This window comes from Diaporthe amygdali (assembly GCF_026229845.1).
Source record: "Diaporthe amygdali strain CAA958 chromosome Unknown NODE_3_length_2959817_cov_65_330692, whole genome shotgun sequence".
Classification (NCBI taxonomy): domain Eukaryota; kingdom Fungi; phylum Ascomycota; class Sordariomycetes; order Diaporthales; family Diaporthaceae; genus Diaporthe; species Diaporthe amygdali.
Window position 1 is genome coordinate 2,793,950 of NW_026517023.1, and position 16,512 is coordinate 2,810,461.

The 16,512-nt window shown below is 56.7% G+C and overlaps 7 protein-coding genes across 7 annotated transcripts; 4 read left to right on the plus strand and 3 right to left on the minus strand.

Annotated features, from left to right (window-relative positions):
* Window positions 1-733: 733 nt before the first annotated feature.
* J7T55_003252 (uncharacterized protein) lies at window positions 734-1,805 on the plus strand (the record flags this gene model as incomplete). The annotated part of the gene is made up of 2 exons (XM_053138408.1): window positions 734-850; window positions 1,056-1,805. The coding sequence occupies 2 exons, from the start codon at window positions 734-736 to the stop codon at window positions 1,803-1,805; spliced, it is 867 nt and encodes a 288-aa protein (XP_052999117.1).
* Window positions 1,806-2,452: 647 nt separating this feature from the next.
* Window positions 2,453-4,562, minus strand: J7T55_003253 (glycerol uptake protein 1; the record flags this gene model as incomplete). Its single annotated transcript, XM_053138410.1, has 4 exons — window positions 2,453-2,559; window positions 2,628-3,489; window positions 3,551-4,129; window positions 4,278-4,562. The coding sequence occupies 4 exons, from the start codon at window positions 4,560-4,562 to the stop codon at window positions 2,453-2,455; spliced, it is 1,833 nt and encodes a 610-aa protein (XP_052999118.1).
* Window positions 4,563-6,112: 1,550 nt separating this feature from the next.
* On the plus strand, window positions 6,113-7,331 carry J7T55_003254 (transcription elongation factor s-ii; the record flags this gene model as incomplete). Its single annotated transcript, XM_053138411.1, has 3 exons — window positions 6,113-6,301; window positions 6,464-7,202; window positions 7,300-7,331. The coding sequence occupies 3 exons, from the start codon at window positions 6,113-6,115 to the stop codon at window positions 7,329-7,331; spliced, it is 960 nt and encodes a 319-aa protein (XP_052999119.1).
* Window positions 7,332-7,762: 431 nt separating this feature from the next.
* Window positions 7,763-9,157, minus strand: J7T55_003255 (cysteine synthase 2; the record flags this gene model as incomplete). Its single annotated transcript, XM_053138412.1, has 1 exon — window positions 7,763-9,157. The coding sequence occupies one exon, from the start codon at window positions 9,155-9,157 to the stop codon at window positions 7,763-7,765; it is 1,395 nt and encodes a 464-aa protein (XP_052999120.1).
* A 468-nt stretch (window positions 9,158-9,625) lies between these two features.
* Window positions 9,626-11,373, plus strand: J7T55_003256 (uncharacterized protein; the record flags this gene model as incomplete). Its single annotated transcript, XM_053138413.1, has 3 exons — window positions 9,626-9,956; window positions 10,040-11,070; window positions 11,149-11,373. The coding sequence occupies 3 exons, from the start codon at window positions 9,626-9,628 to the stop codon at window positions 11,371-11,373; spliced, it is 1,587 nt and encodes a 528-aa protein (XP_052999121.1).
* A 400-nt stretch (window positions 11,374-11,773) lies between these two features.
* Window positions 11,774-14,825, minus strand: J7T55_003257 (lanyl-trna synthetase; the record flags this gene model as incomplete). The annotated part of the gene is made up of 3 exons (XM_053138414.1): window positions 11,774-11,959; window positions 12,024-14,644; window positions 14,747-14,825. 3 exons carry the CDS (start codon window positions 14,823-14,825, stop codon window positions 11,774-11,776), a joined length of 2,886 nt encoding a protein of 961 aa, XP_052999122.1.
* A 600-nt stretch (window positions 14,826-15,425) lies between these two features.
* On the plus strand, window positions 15,426-16,418 carry J7T55_003258 (uncharacterized protein; the record flags this gene model as incomplete). Its single annotated transcript, XM_053138415.1, has 2 exons — window positions 15,426-15,672; window positions 15,769-16,418. 2 exons carry the CDS (start codon window positions 15,426-15,428, stop codon window positions 16,416-16,418), a joined length of 897 nt encoding a protein of 298 aa, XP_052999123.1.
* Window positions 16,419-16,512: the final 94 nt, after the last annotated feature.

Below are 16,512 nucleotides of genomic sequence, written 5' to 3' on the forward strand. Positions count from 1 at the left end.
CGGGATGCGGTGATGCCAACTGACGGGTCAATGTTTTGACAGCTTGGCAGCCCAAAAATCCGGAAGGGAGAAACTATCGTCGCTGGAAGTTCGCCTTAGATCTGACTCGGCTCCGAACGGACATGTCTGCTCGAAGAGAAGGCCTCATTTCGGTTCACCTGAAGGCCACGATTCAAGCATTCCAACCACAAATCCAACCGAGATATCTCAGTACATCAGAAAAGGGGCGAGGGCGACCTTTGAATGCTACCCCGCCATCGACTTCAGATCATTGAAGCTTGCGTGTCGGGTGGGCAAGTATCCCAGGCTGGTTGTTGGTGTAGATGCATCTATTCTCTAGTGGTGGTGGACATGATCTGACTAGTCAGCGCATGACGGCGATAAGCTAGTCGAAAGAAAGAAGTAATTCGTGTTCAGGTCACATCTTTGCGGTCCATTTTGGTTCAATTTGGAAAAGGGTCCGCGTTTTAAGCCTCGGTCTGCCGTGTCTCGGCTTCCAGAGGCGCCCGGACTCCCTCTCTAGTCTTGCTGCCTTTCCGACCTAGTCTCATTTCGTGTTTCTGCACCACCTCGAATAGTCTTTTGCTGCTTTTATTTTTCGCTTTTGATCGACAGTCGTTGACAACTTCCTCTTGGCGGACCAAACGGGTGGATCGATCGGGACAGATCACTTGCATCGTCCACGACGCCCACGTCCGCATCCTCACAAGTCCTTCGTTTTCCTGTCGCCGAGATGGTTCGATTCCAGAATCCTCTCAAGTTCGGCAAGGACCTGTGGGATCCATCCCACCGGTACGAGACGTCCTGGTTACTCCCGCCCTACGCCTTGTGCGCGTGCCGCGCCGTATTTGTACGTCCTGGAGCGAAACCTTACCTTCCTTTTGACTTTTGGCGGCCCGGCGATGCATGCCATCCATCCCACTGCACCTGTCGGTCGATCATTGATCGCTCCGACCAGTGACCCACAGCGAAACTGCACTCCAGTGCCCGCGTGCATAACGAACATGTGAAAAGGAGAAAAAGGAGCAACCGGCTGACCAGACCCCCATCTGCAGGGCCTCTATGGCATCTTCGTCGAACTATTCGCGTCAGGCTGGTACTGCACGCACCCCTCGTACGGCGGGTGCAAGCAAGCCGGCGACAGCTTCTCCTACTTCACCGTCCTGACCTACTGGGGCCTGGCCTTCTACAACCTGACGGCGGCCGTCCACACCTTCACGTACGCGCGGACGGGCACGCCGCTGCTCGACCGGTTCCCGCGGCCGCTGCAGGCCCTGCACGCCTTCTACTACACGACCATCACGACGTACCCGTTCATCGTGACGGCCGTGTACTGGGGCGTCATCTTCCCGGGGGTGTGGTTCACAGACGAGTTCTCGGGCTGGAGCAACACGTCGCAGCACGCGCTCAACAGCTTCTTCGCGCTGTTCGAGATCGTGGTGCCGCGCACGCCGCTGCCGCCCTGGATCCACATGCTGTGGCTCGTCATCGTGCTGGCGCTGTACCTGGCCCTCGCCTACGTGACCTACGCGACCAAGGGCTTCTACACCTACACCTTCCTTAACATCCAGGAGCAGGGGTCCGCCATCACCGCCGCGTGGATCATCGCCATCGCCGTCGCGGCCTGCGTCATCTTCCTGCTCGTCATGGGCGCCCTGTGGCTCCGCCTCTGGGTCACCGAGAAGAAGGCCCGCTTGGACGGCCGATTCGCCGGTCAGCCTACCGCGCTGAGGAGCACCACCGATGTCGAGCTCGGTGCTTACAGGCAGGAGGAGACCAAGGCGATCAGTCCGCATCATTATTAGACGGGGCGGACGTCTGATATGGTTTGGTCGTTATTTCTCATGGCGCATGGGCATGCATTATATTTGCGATAGATCAAGAGTTGGATATACCCCCTAATAGTTGTATGGGCTTTAGCATAGTTCAAAGGGCAAGATATGATACATTAATGCAGCATTGATTCAACCAGAAACGCTTTCTACCTACCGTTGCCGTTTGGACTGTCAAAGAAGCTGGCTTCATGCCGTGTTACAGCTGCAGCAATACTCCGCGCCGCAGAATCACTCTTAATGAGCGGGAATCTGTCATCCCCAGACCTTTCGTACATACCAAAAGCCAACCGTGAGGGCGGAGGGACTGTATTTCAACTTCGAAGATGGGCAACTCTACAGGATAGTTCCTGAGGAGCTGGGCTAGGACTAAGCCAGCCCTCTCTGCCAGGATGGAAAGCTGAGACCAGCAGGTGGTACCTGAAAAAGCAAAAACCATGGGCAGGGCAGTCATAGCTGGGCAGCAGCCCAGCCAACTTGTCTCAGACCCTGACGACATCCTGGCCAGAGCGCTCTTACCACAACAGGCCGCCATCACTCAACGGCCAAGACGACCATGGCAGACAGCTTTGATGCACCAAGATGTGGTTGTTACTATCCAGTACATAAGTCTCCTAAATCTAACACTTCAACGCAATGCCCTTCCGCGCCTCGCTCTCCCTAATTTCAAACATGACCTGGATGCCCGTGAAGATGGCCATACATGCTGTGATGAAAAATAGTGCACCTGAGGGCAAAGTCAGCCATTGTTTTGATCAGCAATACTTGAGTAGAATCGAGGAGATCAAGACTCACCAGAAAAATCGTGGAATATGCCGCGCAAGATACTCTGCAGCCCATCCAGCCCAAACGCAAACCCAACCAAGTTCGCGGTCATCATCATCAACGTGTTCGCCACAGCGCCCACGCAGCACACCATCCTGTACCGCGTCTCGTTGCCGCCGAGCATCTTCCTGGTCACGACCATCCTGGCCACAACCTCGGGGACGATGAATAGGACGATGAGCCAAGCCCAGATGAGCAGGCGGAGCTTGATGTCGTGCCAGAGCGCGACGAACGTGAAGATGATCAGGTAGCCGGCGATGGACCGCAGGGACGAGTACAGCGTGGCGAACGAGGCGCCGCCCAGGGGGATCCAGATGTAGCGGATGAGCCACTTGTTGTAGGAGCGGTGCCACCCGCGCCAGAAGGACAGGGTGGAGAAGTTGTTGGTGACACAGCGCACCATATTCTCAGGCGGGTCGATACCGTCCACCAGGCTCCACAGCCGGAAGAACCGCCAGGGCAGAAGCAGCTTCAACCAGATGATGATCAGGTTCTGGAAGCTGAGCAGTGAGAGCTGCGCGGGCGTGTATGAGTCCCATACCGGCAGGGAGCTGGCGATGGCGCCGACATAGACGAAATGCAGTGTGAGTTCCATGCAGAGCAGGCAGAGCAGGAATCGCACGGCGTACCTCACCGTGCGGTTGGTCTCGATGCTGTGGGGCCGGTAACGAAGCTGGGAGATGTAGTCGTTGAAGGTGATGATCGGCCCGGTGAGATACAATGGTGCGTAGAGCGCGTAGGCGAGGTAATTGCGGAAAGTATAATCTCGAGCTTGAGCGGGTATAGTCACGCGGTCCCGCTCTGAGAGAGCGGCTGGGTCGAGTTGTTTCTTCTTAGATCTGTCAGTGTCGTGTCTCAAAGACGTAACGGGAAGGGCAGTAGAATGCGCCTACCTCGATAGAGCTTGCGCCTCGGTGATTCAGACTCCAATAGTAATCCAAGTTAAAGCTGATCAGTCTCAAGACGGTAATGTTAAACAGAACCTCCCAGCGCCCCATGATGCCGCCCCAGCTGTCCAACCACACTCCCCAATTCACGAGCCCGTTCTGCACGGGGACTGTCCGGAGTAGCATGGGTGAAGTTCCCGATATCACCGCTGCTATGTCTCTGTAATGGTAACCCTGACAGAGCTCGTTCGCAAACAGCGTGGCAATGTTGAACACCCACGTGGCCACTGGGATGGCCTTCCTTGGTAGGCATGTTGCAATGTTGTAGTTTATCCAGAGAATCGCGATCACTTTGAACATCGAGAAGCCGTGTAGCGCAGCGAGAAATATCATGGCGAATGTGTAGTCGAAGGAGGCGCGCTGCTCGAGCCGGGCTTCGGCCTCGTCGGCGGGGGGTGTTTTCCCATGGGGCGGGAGGGGCTTGAACTTGTTCCATAGTCTTCTGCACAATGGGTGGAAAATAAGGAGGAGGGCCAAGTAGGGGACGTTCTGTCGAAAGCTACGGTACTGGGAATCCGTATTGTCCTATGGATACCTCTTAGCATGATGTCTGAGGTAGTACCCGAATGTATGTTTGCTCACGATCTTGCGTCCAGGAACCCAGCCATCCGATAGTCTATGTTCATATTTCCCGTACCGTGGATCGGAAGCTTCAATCTGTCAGCAGAACTACTCTAGTTTGCAGGATACTAGAGGACGCACGTCTTGACACAGTATATGGGACCCATAGCATCAGCGGGATGCAGGTGAAGACGACGGCAAAGTAAAGGTAGAATTCCGGCGTGTTCCATTTTGAAGGTGGGGCCCTGCTGGCGATCTTTTCTTTTTGTGCATCCCTTACATTATGGTCACCGCGGGAGTCAATGACTGTCTTATACGAGGTCGCGGCCGGTGTGGTGAAGCGAGTGTCGAGTGTGTCGAGAGTGTAAACACTCCGGAGGAAGGAGAGCGGGCTCATCGCGGGGGGCTCGGATTGCACGCAGACACGGGGTTGCTCAAGTCATTGTCGAGTGGACGTGTGAGTTGGGTGTTCGGGGTCGTGGTATACCTCCGGGTCGTCGAACAGGTGCCGCCCCTCTGCGTGATGAAGAGAGTGTGTAGTACGAGATGATGGATACGAACAGCCTGACAGACACGAAATACGTAAGGCTGAGTGACGCCCCCTTTCCAGGGTCCCGCCAATCGGGAGCTCCCAGTTGACGTTGGGCCTAATTATGGGGGATCGGCAGGGACTGCAGCAGCGCAGCAGTGCAGCTCCAGATGCCACGTCTCGATGCCTCGGCTCGGCTCCACGCCTTGGCAAGGGGAGCTTCGAGAACATTTCCCCAACCGTTTTTCGATTCCAACTGGCACACTATGCACACTTTCATACCATCAAGGCCTGAAGCTGGGATGCCAGGGGAGGTGGCTCTTCAATGTAGAATTTTGAGTTATGTAGCCTACCTGTCTTGTTCCACAATAGGCCCTTGAACCTAGCTAGGAGGAGAAAGCCAGATACTTGCTTGCGGGTGCTGATCATGGATATAGCAGCCCGTCAGCATCATGTTCCCACTTATAGACTAGACGCCTAAATTCGAGAGGTGCGAGGACCAAGCACCCTTGCAGCCTTTTACCCCCTCGAGCCTCCATATCTTGTATCAAGGCAAAATCCGTAGCCAAGCGCTGAGGCTGAAATAGCATGGTGAAAGAGATGGCATTCTTCGTGAATGCCACTTTCCTCTGGTTTCGAAATGGGCCGTGTACCACTGCTTACCAATGTGCATAGCCTTCAGCAATCAAACACGCCAGGTCTTCTCTATCAAGCCAGGCTAGGACATCTCTTGAAGACAAGCTCTGGGTCTACTCCATTCACCATGTTTGCTCCAGGTCTAGGATTTTATCACTGTTGCTGTGGTTTGCCAACAAAATTAACATCCTTGTAGAATACCAAGATGACTTCAAGTCGAGCAAGCTGGATGGCCAGAGATTTTGTTTATTTGGTCATGGGCGAGCCAGTGATTGAAGAGGGCCCTGGCCAAAGCAAACAAATAACCCTGATGTTCCATGGTGAATGCATGGAAGCTTGTTGGATCAAACGTGAATTGCTCTGACCCCACCGCAGATAAACGTGCAGGTCAGCACGCTGGAGCTCCCCACCTGTCGGGCCCGTGCGCCATGCACCACCCCGTGTGTATGGCTGCAAGCAGAGCCGCGTCTTTAACCTCCACCACTTTTTGCAACCACCGGTCTTCACTCATTGACGCCACTCCATCCTCCTACCTGACTTCCACCCAACACTTCTCTCCCCACATCGCCAGAGGAGCGTCCGTGGTTTCCGGTGACCACCCCTCTCTGATCACTCTCTCTCTTCTACAGGTCTTACCCCTCACGCACCATCGGCCTAGATCGCCCAACTCTACGCCGTCGCAATCTCGGCCTTGCCCCGACTGACTTGTCCCAAGCCCGAGGCCAACCAGACCCCGCTCTTCTTGTCCTTCACTTGAAATCAACATCAACCCCAAATCCAAGATGAGTGAGCTTGACGACAGGGAGCATGATGACAAGGAGCTTGCTCAGAAGGAGCTCACTGAGAGGGAGCTTGCCGACAAGCTCGCCTCCTTTGCGACAGCTGTGACCAAAGGCGAACCTGACTCTACCATCCTCGCCATGCTCAACGACTTCGAGGCGTCGGATGCCCCAAGTGAGGATACTCTTCGTGTATGTCTAATCCCTTCTAGTGCTACTTTCTTGTCTGAACACAAACTACCTCAAAAGCCTGCGAGAGGAAACTCTTGACACCCAACCGCTGTTCCATCTTGGTCATGCACTGCAAACGTCGCAACATGTCAACCTTGACTGACCCCTGGCTTCACTTAACAGAGAACCGGCGCTGGCAGACACGCGGGTAAGCTTCGCAGCAGCACCAACAAGGAGATCGCCCGTGTGGCCCTGAAGGTCGTGGACAAGTGGAAGAAGAATGTGGGTCCTAGGAACAACTCCAAGGGCGATGCGCGTCTCAAGATGAAGATGGCCGCCTCTTCACGCACCAGCACCCCGTCCAATACCGCCTCGCCCGGTCCCCCTCCCACGCCCTCCGTCAACCAGCCCTACCAGGGCGACACCGAGAAACGCCACTTCAAGGTGGACAAGGTCGACCTGAAGCGCACCTCCTCTGACGTCCGCAACAACTGCATCGGCGTGTTGTACAACGGACTTGCCTACCGGTCCACCGACTCCGTCGAGGTCGTGGTCGCCAAGGCTATCGAGGTGGAGGCGGCCGCCTTCAAGCACTTCAAGGGCGAGGGTGGCGAGTACAAAGTGAAGATCAGGTCCCTGTTCTCGAACCTCAAGGTCAAGAGCAATCGCGAGTTGGGTCGTAGGGTCATGTCCGGGGAGATTACCCCTGCCGAATTTGTCAAGATGAGTCAGGATGAGCTCAAGTCCCAGGAGCACAAAGAGCGCGACAACAAGCTTGAGAAGGAGAACATGAACAAGGCCCAGGTTGCCCAGCCCGAGAAATCCATCAGCGACGCCCTCACCTGTGGCAAGTGTGGCCAGAAGAAGGTCAGCTACTCTCAGGCACAGACCCGCAGCGCCGATGAGCCTATGACCACTTTCTGTGAGTGTCTCGTGTGTGGAAACCGCTGGAAGGTAAGTGATTCCCAACGACCCGCTCGGCCGCTCGTGTCGATAGGCATACTAATTCTCCCACACAGTTCTCCTAAGCACGAAACGGCAGACGGCGTGATTGATGATCCATGCATTCATTGCCTTGAGACATTCTGCCTCGGCCTAGTCTTCATGGACATCTTCAGCTGCTAGCCTCTCTGAGCTGCTTTTTTCAGCATTTGCTCTCGACGTCATTCATGAAAGGTGTTTGCGGCGTAATAGGAGGGAGCCCCGGAGCAGGATAAGCTGATATCCAACAGGGAGTTATGTGATTTGCCGCCCCGATACTGTTCATCAGGGGGTTTATTTTCTTTTCAAGAAGAGACTTAATTCTGTCGTCTTCTACTGCACAAAATTGTTGTTGGAGTGTCGACCCGTGGGCAAGACGTCGCGCATTCTTCATAGATGAGGATCTACTCATTTTTCTCTTTTTCTCTGGAGAGGTTCTGATGTTTGACGCTTTGATGATAGAGGCTAGCTGAGGCAGGACTCAGGAAGGGTCTTCCGCCATTACCTGTCGCGGCTTTCAAGTCCCAGTAGTGCAAGCAAATCCAGAGACCCATGCTCTTCCTCCAGTCCCATCTCAGCGATCTTCTTGTAAAACTTGCTCAGGTGCCTCTGTCCCGAATCACACAGTATAGTGACGACCGTGCTCCCCTCAGGCAGGCTCAAGGCCGTCACCACCGCCCCGACAAGGTTGACGGCGCTGCTGCTACCAGCGAAGATGCCTTCGTTCTCGACCAACCACCGCGCCATCCTGCAGGCCTGCTCGTCCGTGACCTTGACCGCGTCGTCGATCAGCTCCCTCCCGGCCTCGAAGTTCTCAGTTATGCGGTTGACCCCGACGCCCTCGACGATCGAGTCGACCTGCTGCCGCCGCCGGGTCCCCTCGCGCTCGGTGGGCGAGTACATGACGCCGAACTTGACCTTGTTGTACAGCCCGCTGCCCTGCGGGTCGGCCAGCACCACCCGCACCTCGTCGCCCATCTTGGCCTCCTCCTTGAGGTACCGCGCGACGCCGCTGATGGTGCCGCCGGTGCCGGCGCCCGCGACGAACGCATTGAGCACGCCGCCCGTCTGCGCAAAGATCTCGGGCCCCGTGCTGCGCAGGTGCGCCGTCCAGTTGGCCTCGGACTCGAACTGGTCGGCGAAGAAGCCGACGCTGCCGTCGCGGTGGGCGCCCTCGTGCTCGGCGGCGCGCCGCCGCGCCAGGTTGACAAAGTGGCCGGGGCTCGTGATGGGCGCGACCGCGACGCGCTCGACGGCGGCGCCCAGCTGGCGCAGCAGGTCGCTCTTCTCGTGCGACTGGTCGTCGGGCATGCAGATGTGGCACCGGTAGCCCCTCGCGCGCGCCAGCGTCGCGAGCGAGATGCCCGTCGACCCGACCGTGCCCTCGTAGATGGTGTCGCCCCTGTGCGGGACCAGGAGCCCGGCCTGCTCGGCCGTCAGGATCATGGAGAGGGCGACGCGGTCCTTGGGCGAGTTGCCGCAGCCGTTCAGGAACTCGGCCTTGGCGAGGATCGTTCTGCCCAGCAGGGCCGATAGGGCCTTGAGGCGGATGAGCGGCGTGTGGCCGATGGTGGACTCGATGCCGTCTGAGATGATGGGCAGGCCGGCACCCATCGAGTCTGTGAAATTATAGCCATTGTCGGACTCGTGGTCTTCTAGCTGAACAGGGTCGCCGTAGAAGATGCTGCTGCGTCGCGGGTCGTAGGTGAGGATGGATGCATTTGAGTTGCGCCGGGGGCGTGGATATGACTTCTTCTTCTTGGAGGCTTTGTACCTCCTTTCAAGATCTGGATAGACGTCTTTGAAGCCGAGAGTGACGAGGATACCTGTGAAGAAGGCGACCGCAAGGGCTGCGGAGCCGTACAGGCGGGCGTGGTCTCTTATGTTGAGAGGCATGATGACGATAAGTTTGAGAGCCTCGCTATGTAAGTACAGTAGGCCGGGGGCTATAAGTTTCAACAAAACGCTTGTGTGTTATATACCAGAAGTCTGGGCATTTTCGGCAATTTTTCTTTAGAGACCAACAAATTGAGACTATAGTCAACACAGATAATGCTTCTTTTGTTATTCTCAGAATTTCATGTCACCGCAAGCCGATTGCGGCATTGATGTCATGCATTATGAGGATTGTATTGGACTTGGATGCCCCATATCTGCCTACCCATGCCCGCCCATGCCCCGAGCTGGATGGATGCCAGGGTCCCATCGCGGAGAGCTGCGGCCAATCACACCTGCTTCCACCACCACCGTTGAATCTTCTCCCGCAGGCTGGCGGCTACTGCTCACTTTCAAGCTCCCCACGTTCTCACGAGCACACGAGCACACGACCGCCTTTTCGCGCTCGGAGCTAGGTCACCTCCAGCTATGGACTCGCCCATAGTGACACAGCTCTTCAGACAGCTCTTCCGGCATGGTCACCCAGCCTGTCAGTCACGTCGAAACCTCACCAACCTCGCCAGCGCCATCCACCAGGGCCGCCAGCTGAGGCAGCTCAGAGCCCTCTCGTCCGAGCAAAGGAGGAGGGGCGCGCTCTCCACGTCAGAGAAGGAGCGCCAATGGCAGCAGCGCAGCAATGTCTCGTCCGCCGACCGGTCCGAGGACCTCAAGCGGTTCCCGACCGTCACAGCCAAGGAGCTGAGGAGCTATAGGGAGCGGCCGAGAAGGGTCAAGATGCTCATGCGGGACTTCATCGAGGGTCAGTTGGGTCCTGTCCTTTCCACGGGGATGCATGACTGGGTGTGCGACTTACGACTGACTATGGCGCTCATGTGTAAACAGACAGTCTCTATAACCCCCACTACGGCTACTTTTCCAAACAGGTCGTTATTTTCACGCCCGGCGAGCCCTTCGACTTCGGGTCCATCCGCGACGAGCTTGAGTTCCACTCCCTTCTGAGCCGGCGCTACAGCGAGTTCGAGGACGCGCTCGACAGCAAGGAGCAGTCCGACACGCGCCAGCTGTGGTACACACCAACGGAGCTGTTCCGCCCCTACTACGGGGAGGCCGTCGCGCGCTACCTGTGCGAGAACTACCGGCAGACATCGTTCCCCTACCACGACCTGATCATCTACGAGATGGGCGCCGGCCGCGGCACGCTGATGCTCAACATCCTCGACTACATCCGCGACGTCGAGCCCGAGGTGTACGAACGCACGCGCTACAAGGTTATCGAGATCAGCTCCAACCTCGCCAGCGTGCAGCAGGGCAGCCTGATGGCCACCGCCGAGTCCAAGGGCCACCGCGACAAGGTCGAGATCATCAACAAGTCCATCTTCGACTGGAAGGACCCCGTGCCCAGCCCCTGCTTCTTTCTGGCCTTTGAGGTCTTCGACAACTTCGCGCACGACGTCCTCCGCTACGACCTGCGCACCGAGGAGCTCCTGCAGGGCACCGTGATGGTGGACGAGGACGGCGACTTCCACGAGTTCTTCAGCCCCGTCACCGACCCGGACATACAGCGCTTCCTGAGGCTGCGGCACATCGCCACCGAGGGCGTGTACCCTCTGCCGTACTACTCCAAGTCCGGGCTCGGGGTGCCCAAGAGCGAGCCATGGTGGACGACCGCGAGGAGGCGAGTGAGGGAAGGGTGGATGGCCAGGAGCAGCCGCCGGGACGGGAGCGGCCTGAGCGAGCCCGAGTACATTCCCACGAGGCTGATGGACTTCTTTGAGGTGCTGGAGCGATACTTCCCCAATCACCAGCTCGTGACGAGTGATTTCCACTCCCTACCCGACGCCATCCGCGGGTTGAACGCGCCGATTGTGCAGACAAGGTACCAGAGACGGCCGGTGCCAGTCTCGACACCCTTGGTAAGTCCTCGAACCCGAAGCTCATACCTGACTCGTCCTTCGAGCGAATGTGACTAACCCAGGACAAAACATAATTAGGTCCACCAAGGCTACTTCGACATCATGTTCCCCACCGACTTCCTCACCACCGAGGCCATCTACCGCAGCATCACCGGCAAGCTGAGCCGGGTGCGCTCGCACGAGGAGTTCATGAAGAGCTGGGCCTTCGTCGAGGACTGCGAGACCCGCAACGGCGAGAACCCCTTGCTGAGTTGGTACCGCAACGCCAGCGTCATGATGACCTGGAATTATCGGAGGATGTAAGGTCAACCCGCGGTGACGGGGTATCTTATTAGCCCTGAAGGTGCCGAAGTTTGTACGTGTGCAATTATGGCCCGTGGGGGAGATAGTTCCGTGTCTACTTAGCTCCAAAGACTCTGCGGCAAGGCAGGCCGGATGTTCTGGGTAGGACTGCCTCGTATGTAGGAGTGGACTCTGTCGGAACATCATCGACGGACACATTTAGCTGGACATCTTCAAACAGGCTTAGTCGCCTCCGCAATTGACCAATTTTGGCCCCTCATAGCATCTTTGAAGCACTGTATATAGTGATACATTGCATAGATCCCACCACGAGAAATACATCTTTGCCGGTGGAATCGAGCGATAACGTGGATGGTGTCAGCATTGTTGAGCACCCCACTCGTCTCTATACTCCCCCTCCTCAGATCTTCAGCTTGTCTATCTCCGCAACCAACCACTCCTCAGCCTTCTTGACCGCATCCTCGATCTTCTCAGGCTGCGTGCCAGCGCCTTGCCGGGTGGGCTCCTTGCCTCCTGCCTTGCCGCCGATGATCTCGGTGACCGTGGTCGACCATTTCTCAGCGGTGATACCCTTGGAGGCGAGGTCCTAGATAGCAGATAAAGTTAGAATGGGTCATCGTCTCAAAAGTGGGGAGATTTATTCAACGTACCGTTCCGACATAGACACCATGTACCACTCCTGCCTCCTTGGATCCTCCAAAAACATACACACTCTTGGTCTTGTCCTTGCTCTTGAAGTGCGTCATCACATCACTGACAGCCTTCATGTTGGCGCTGATCGGCAGCTGTCCGACGAACCACGTCGCCTCCTTGTTCTCAGGCTTCGCGAAGTGTCCCGTCACCGTGTCCAGCGCGGTCTTGCTCTCGGCCTTTTGGCGTTTCTTCTGCTCCTCGGCAACTCCCTTCTGGATCTTGGCGTACGTCGCCTTGAGGTCCTCCTTGTCCAGCACCGAGACGGTGAGCTGGTTAAGGTCTACGCCCGTCTTCTTCACTTGGTCCTCCTTCTCCGGTCCGAAAGGCAACTTGTCCAGTTGTTCGAGCCTACCCGCAAACTCGCGAGCGATTCGCTGCACATCGTGTGCCGCGTCGCCAGTGTAGGCAACGATTCTTCGGATTCCCTTCGCAATGCCACTTTCCTCGACAATGACTAGGTCTTTGATGATTCCCGTCTGGTCCACGTGAGTTCCGCCACAGAACTCGACGCTGACTTTCCTCCATTCGGGGTTCTTTGGGCTCTCCAGAAGCATGTCTACGTCGATACCCACGCTCACCACCCGGACCGGGTTGGGATAAGTCTCTCCAAACACGGCGCGAACACCCTCAATCTGCTTCGCAGCCTCGAGGTCAACGTCTTTGTAGTATATCTTGCAGTTCTGACGGATGTACGCATTGGACCCGTCCTCGATTTTCTTGAGTTCTGCGTTCGTCACACCCTGCTTGTGGCTGAAGTCAAACCTCAATTTGTCGTCATCCACAAGCGAGCCTTTCTGGTTGACATCGTCACCTAGGACTTCCCTGAGTGAGTGGTTGAGAATGTGCGTGCCGGTATGGTTGTTGCGGATAGGCTGACGACGAAGCTCGTCGTACTCGCAAATCACCTTGTCGCCGGCGGACAGAGATCCATGGTCGAAATACCCGATGTGAACGATATATCCTCCATACTCCTGCACGTCTTGGACCTTGAACTCGGCGACATCATCATCCACGAGAATCCGACCGGTATCGGCGACCTGACCACCGGACTCGGCGTAGAAATTTGTCTTGTCGAGGATGAGACCGAGCGGAGTGTCCGCTGGGATGTCCTTGGAGGACTTGACGAATTTCTCGCCGGTGAATATTAATTGCACGTTTGCAGTGATATCGCCCTTGCCGTACTTGGGCTCGGAATCTGGCCTGGGCAGGTTGTGCTGGTTCTCGAGCTCGGCGATCTGGTGCACATTGAGCTTAGGGAACGCCTGTGCCTTGTCCTTGACCTTCTTACTGGCCTCGCGTGCCTCTTCCCTTGCTTTCGCAAGGTCAGCCTCATCAGTTGGCTCCAGGCCACGCTCCTCAGTCATCAACTTCGTCAGATCCTCCGGGAAACCGTAGGTGTCGTACAATCTCCAGACCTGGAGACCGGAGAGTTTCTTCTCGCCCTTCTTATTCACGTCCGCAACGAATTTCTCGAACTGTTTCTCGCCACGGTCCAGGGTCTTGGCAAAAGCCTCCTCTTCTTCATCGAGGATCTCAGCAATATCCTTCTGCTTCTTGACAATCTCGGGGAATTGTTCACCCATCTGAGCGACGAGAGCAGGCAGGATCTTGGAGAAGAAAGATCCAATCTCGACATTGAAGTACTTGCGAGCGTATCGTGAGCCTCTCCGGAGTACTCTTCGTACAACGTACCCTCTTCCTTCGTTGTTCGGGACTGCGCCATCGGCGATGGAGAAGGTAAGCAGCCTGATATGGTCGGCAACCACACGATACGCAGTATCGATACCGTCAGCGTCGTCCTTGCCGTACTTGTCTTCGTATGGCCTTGCTCCCGTGATCTCTTGTATCCGAGCAAAAAGGGGCGTGAAGACATCGGTGGCGTAGTTGGAGATCTTATCTTGAAGTGCAGAGACGAGACGTTCGTATCCCATGCCGGTATCGATGTGTTTCGCAGGAAGCGACTTCAGGGTCTTATCCTTTTGCCGGTCGTACTGCATGAACACATTGTTCCAGATCTCGACCACCATTGGATCGTCCTGGTTGACAAGGTGGGCAGCATTACGGCCTCCCACCTTGTCATAGTGAATCTCGGAGCAAGGTCCACAAGGACCTTGGTCGCCCATCTCCCAGAAGTTGTCCTTCATGTTTCCCGGCAGGATATGGTCGTCAGGCACGCCGACGGATTTCCAAAGCTCCTTGGCTTCCAAATCGGGTTCGAGGCCCATTTCCGGGTTGCCTTCGAAGTAGGTAACATACAACCTCTCGGGATCCAGACCATACACCTTGGTCAGCAGCTCCCAGGACATCTGGACTGCTTCTGTCTTGAAATAGTCGCCGAAAGACCAGTTGCCCAGCATCTCGAAAAAGGTATGATGGTAGCTGTCCTTGCCAACATCGTCGAGATCGTTGTGCTTGCCACCGGCACGGATACACTTCTGGGAGTCGGCCGCGCGCTTCCAGGACGCCATTATGTCGGTCTTGTTCACTGTGCCGAGGAAGATTGGCTTGAACTGGTTCATGCCGGCATTGGTGAACAGGAGCGTGGGGTCATTGTGAGGGACCACGGAAGAGGAGGGCACTGCAGCATAATGTCATGGTCAGTTGGTGGTCAATTGACGAGTCCATATCCATAATGCCCAAGATTGAATCTCGTGCGCGGGTTGGCGTGACTGTTTCGTACCTATCGTGTGCCCTCTCTCTGCGAAGTACTCGAGGAAGGTCTTGCGGACCGTGAGGGCGGTCCACTTGCCCTCGTACATGATGAGCAGGGGTGTGCTGGTTGGTGTGGGTTTCTGTTGAGAAAATAGCCGGATCTGTGTTGTCGAGGACAAAGATCTGATCGTTCTCGTCGACGACCTCAGGAATGCAGCAGTGGTGGGGCTGGCTGCAGCGGGAGCTTTCTTGGGGGGCAAGTTGGAGAGAGACCCTGCGGCTGGCAATGGCGATCGCGGGGTTCTGGTTCTGGTGCTGGAGCTGGGCCAGGAGGGGGCGACTTCTCTAGAAGCGTCGTAGAGCTTTCTGGAATGAGTCAAAGCTGGTACAAGAAGGGGCGCGCTCCTCCCTGGGCCAGCCGACCAGCCCTGCAACCTTTGCACCCCAGTAACACTCCTCAAGCCTCCCCAGCTGAGCCTGCCACTGCCGCTGCCGCTGCTGCTGCCGCTGCGCAATCGCGACAATTGCATCGACAATCCAGCAACCAACTTCAAACAGAGCGGTCGTCCTTGTTGCGATTCTCGGAGAGCTGTGACTCAGTCTCGGGCTGCATCGGCTTTTGTCACTGTTGTATCTTTTATCGACCGTCGGCAGCCGAGTCATCTGATTGGGGGAGAGGTCGGTGCAGGAGAGAGAGGGAGGAGAAAATGATGGTCTCGAGCTTCCACGACGGCCCGTCACAGGCCAGCGCCGTGCCGGGCATGCCCATGCACATGCCGATACCCATGGAGGGGTTCCATACTGTTAACGCCGAGCCAAGCCCCAGCGTCGGCCCCAACTATCAGTACAGCCAGCATCACCAGCAGCAGCAGAGCATCCGCCGAAAAAGGAAAGCAGACTCGCAGGATGCCAACAACGAGAGGTTATCCAAAAGACTCAGCTTGTTGAATCTAGGTATGATAATTCTACAGCTTTTGTCTCTTCCTTTCTTTCTCCTTGGCCATGTCCAGCAAATTGAATGCAGCCAAATAACTGACTATCCCATCGCAGAACAAAACGGCTCCAAGCTCTACGTCCCAGTCGAACAGCCTCCTGCACCGCAGTTTCTCGACAATGCCGGCGCCTCCTCATCATCGGCAGCCGCCGTCCCTGCTGGTGCCACTGCCGCCGGCGGCGACGAGATGATGCTCCTCGACGACACCAAGCACAAGGTATACATCTACAACCTCGACGACGAGCTCTCCTCGGACGCCGACAGCGACCCGGACGAGGCCAGGCTCGTCTTCCTGCCCGACGTCGAGAAGCACCTCAAGGCAAACCGCATCATCCCGGGCATCCCGTCCGTGCCGCGGCCCGTCCTGCCCAACAAGGACGGCGAGCTGGCCGGCATGCAGCTGGTGCTGTACGACGACGGCGTCCGCAGCGTCAGCGTGCCCGAGGAGCAGGACAGCGTGCGCAAGGCCATCATCGAGGCGCGCGAGCGGCACCGGCGCAGGCAGCAGGACGAGCGGGACGCCAGGGCCGCCGCGAACAACCCTTTGCTGCGGCGCGAGTCCAGGGCCACCTTCGCCACGCCTGTCCGGGTCGCCCCGGTGGCTGCGGCCCGCGAGCAACGGCAGCCCATGGTCGATGATGTGGCCGGCATGGCTTCGGCAGGCGCAGGCGCAGACGATGACGCCGACGCGATGGAGATTGACTAAGATAGACGGTGGGTGCGAAACGCGGTGATTGGTATGTCTTGTGTGATACCCGTAAACGAACAAATCTAGCACGGAGTTCTTGGGGCTAGTAGCA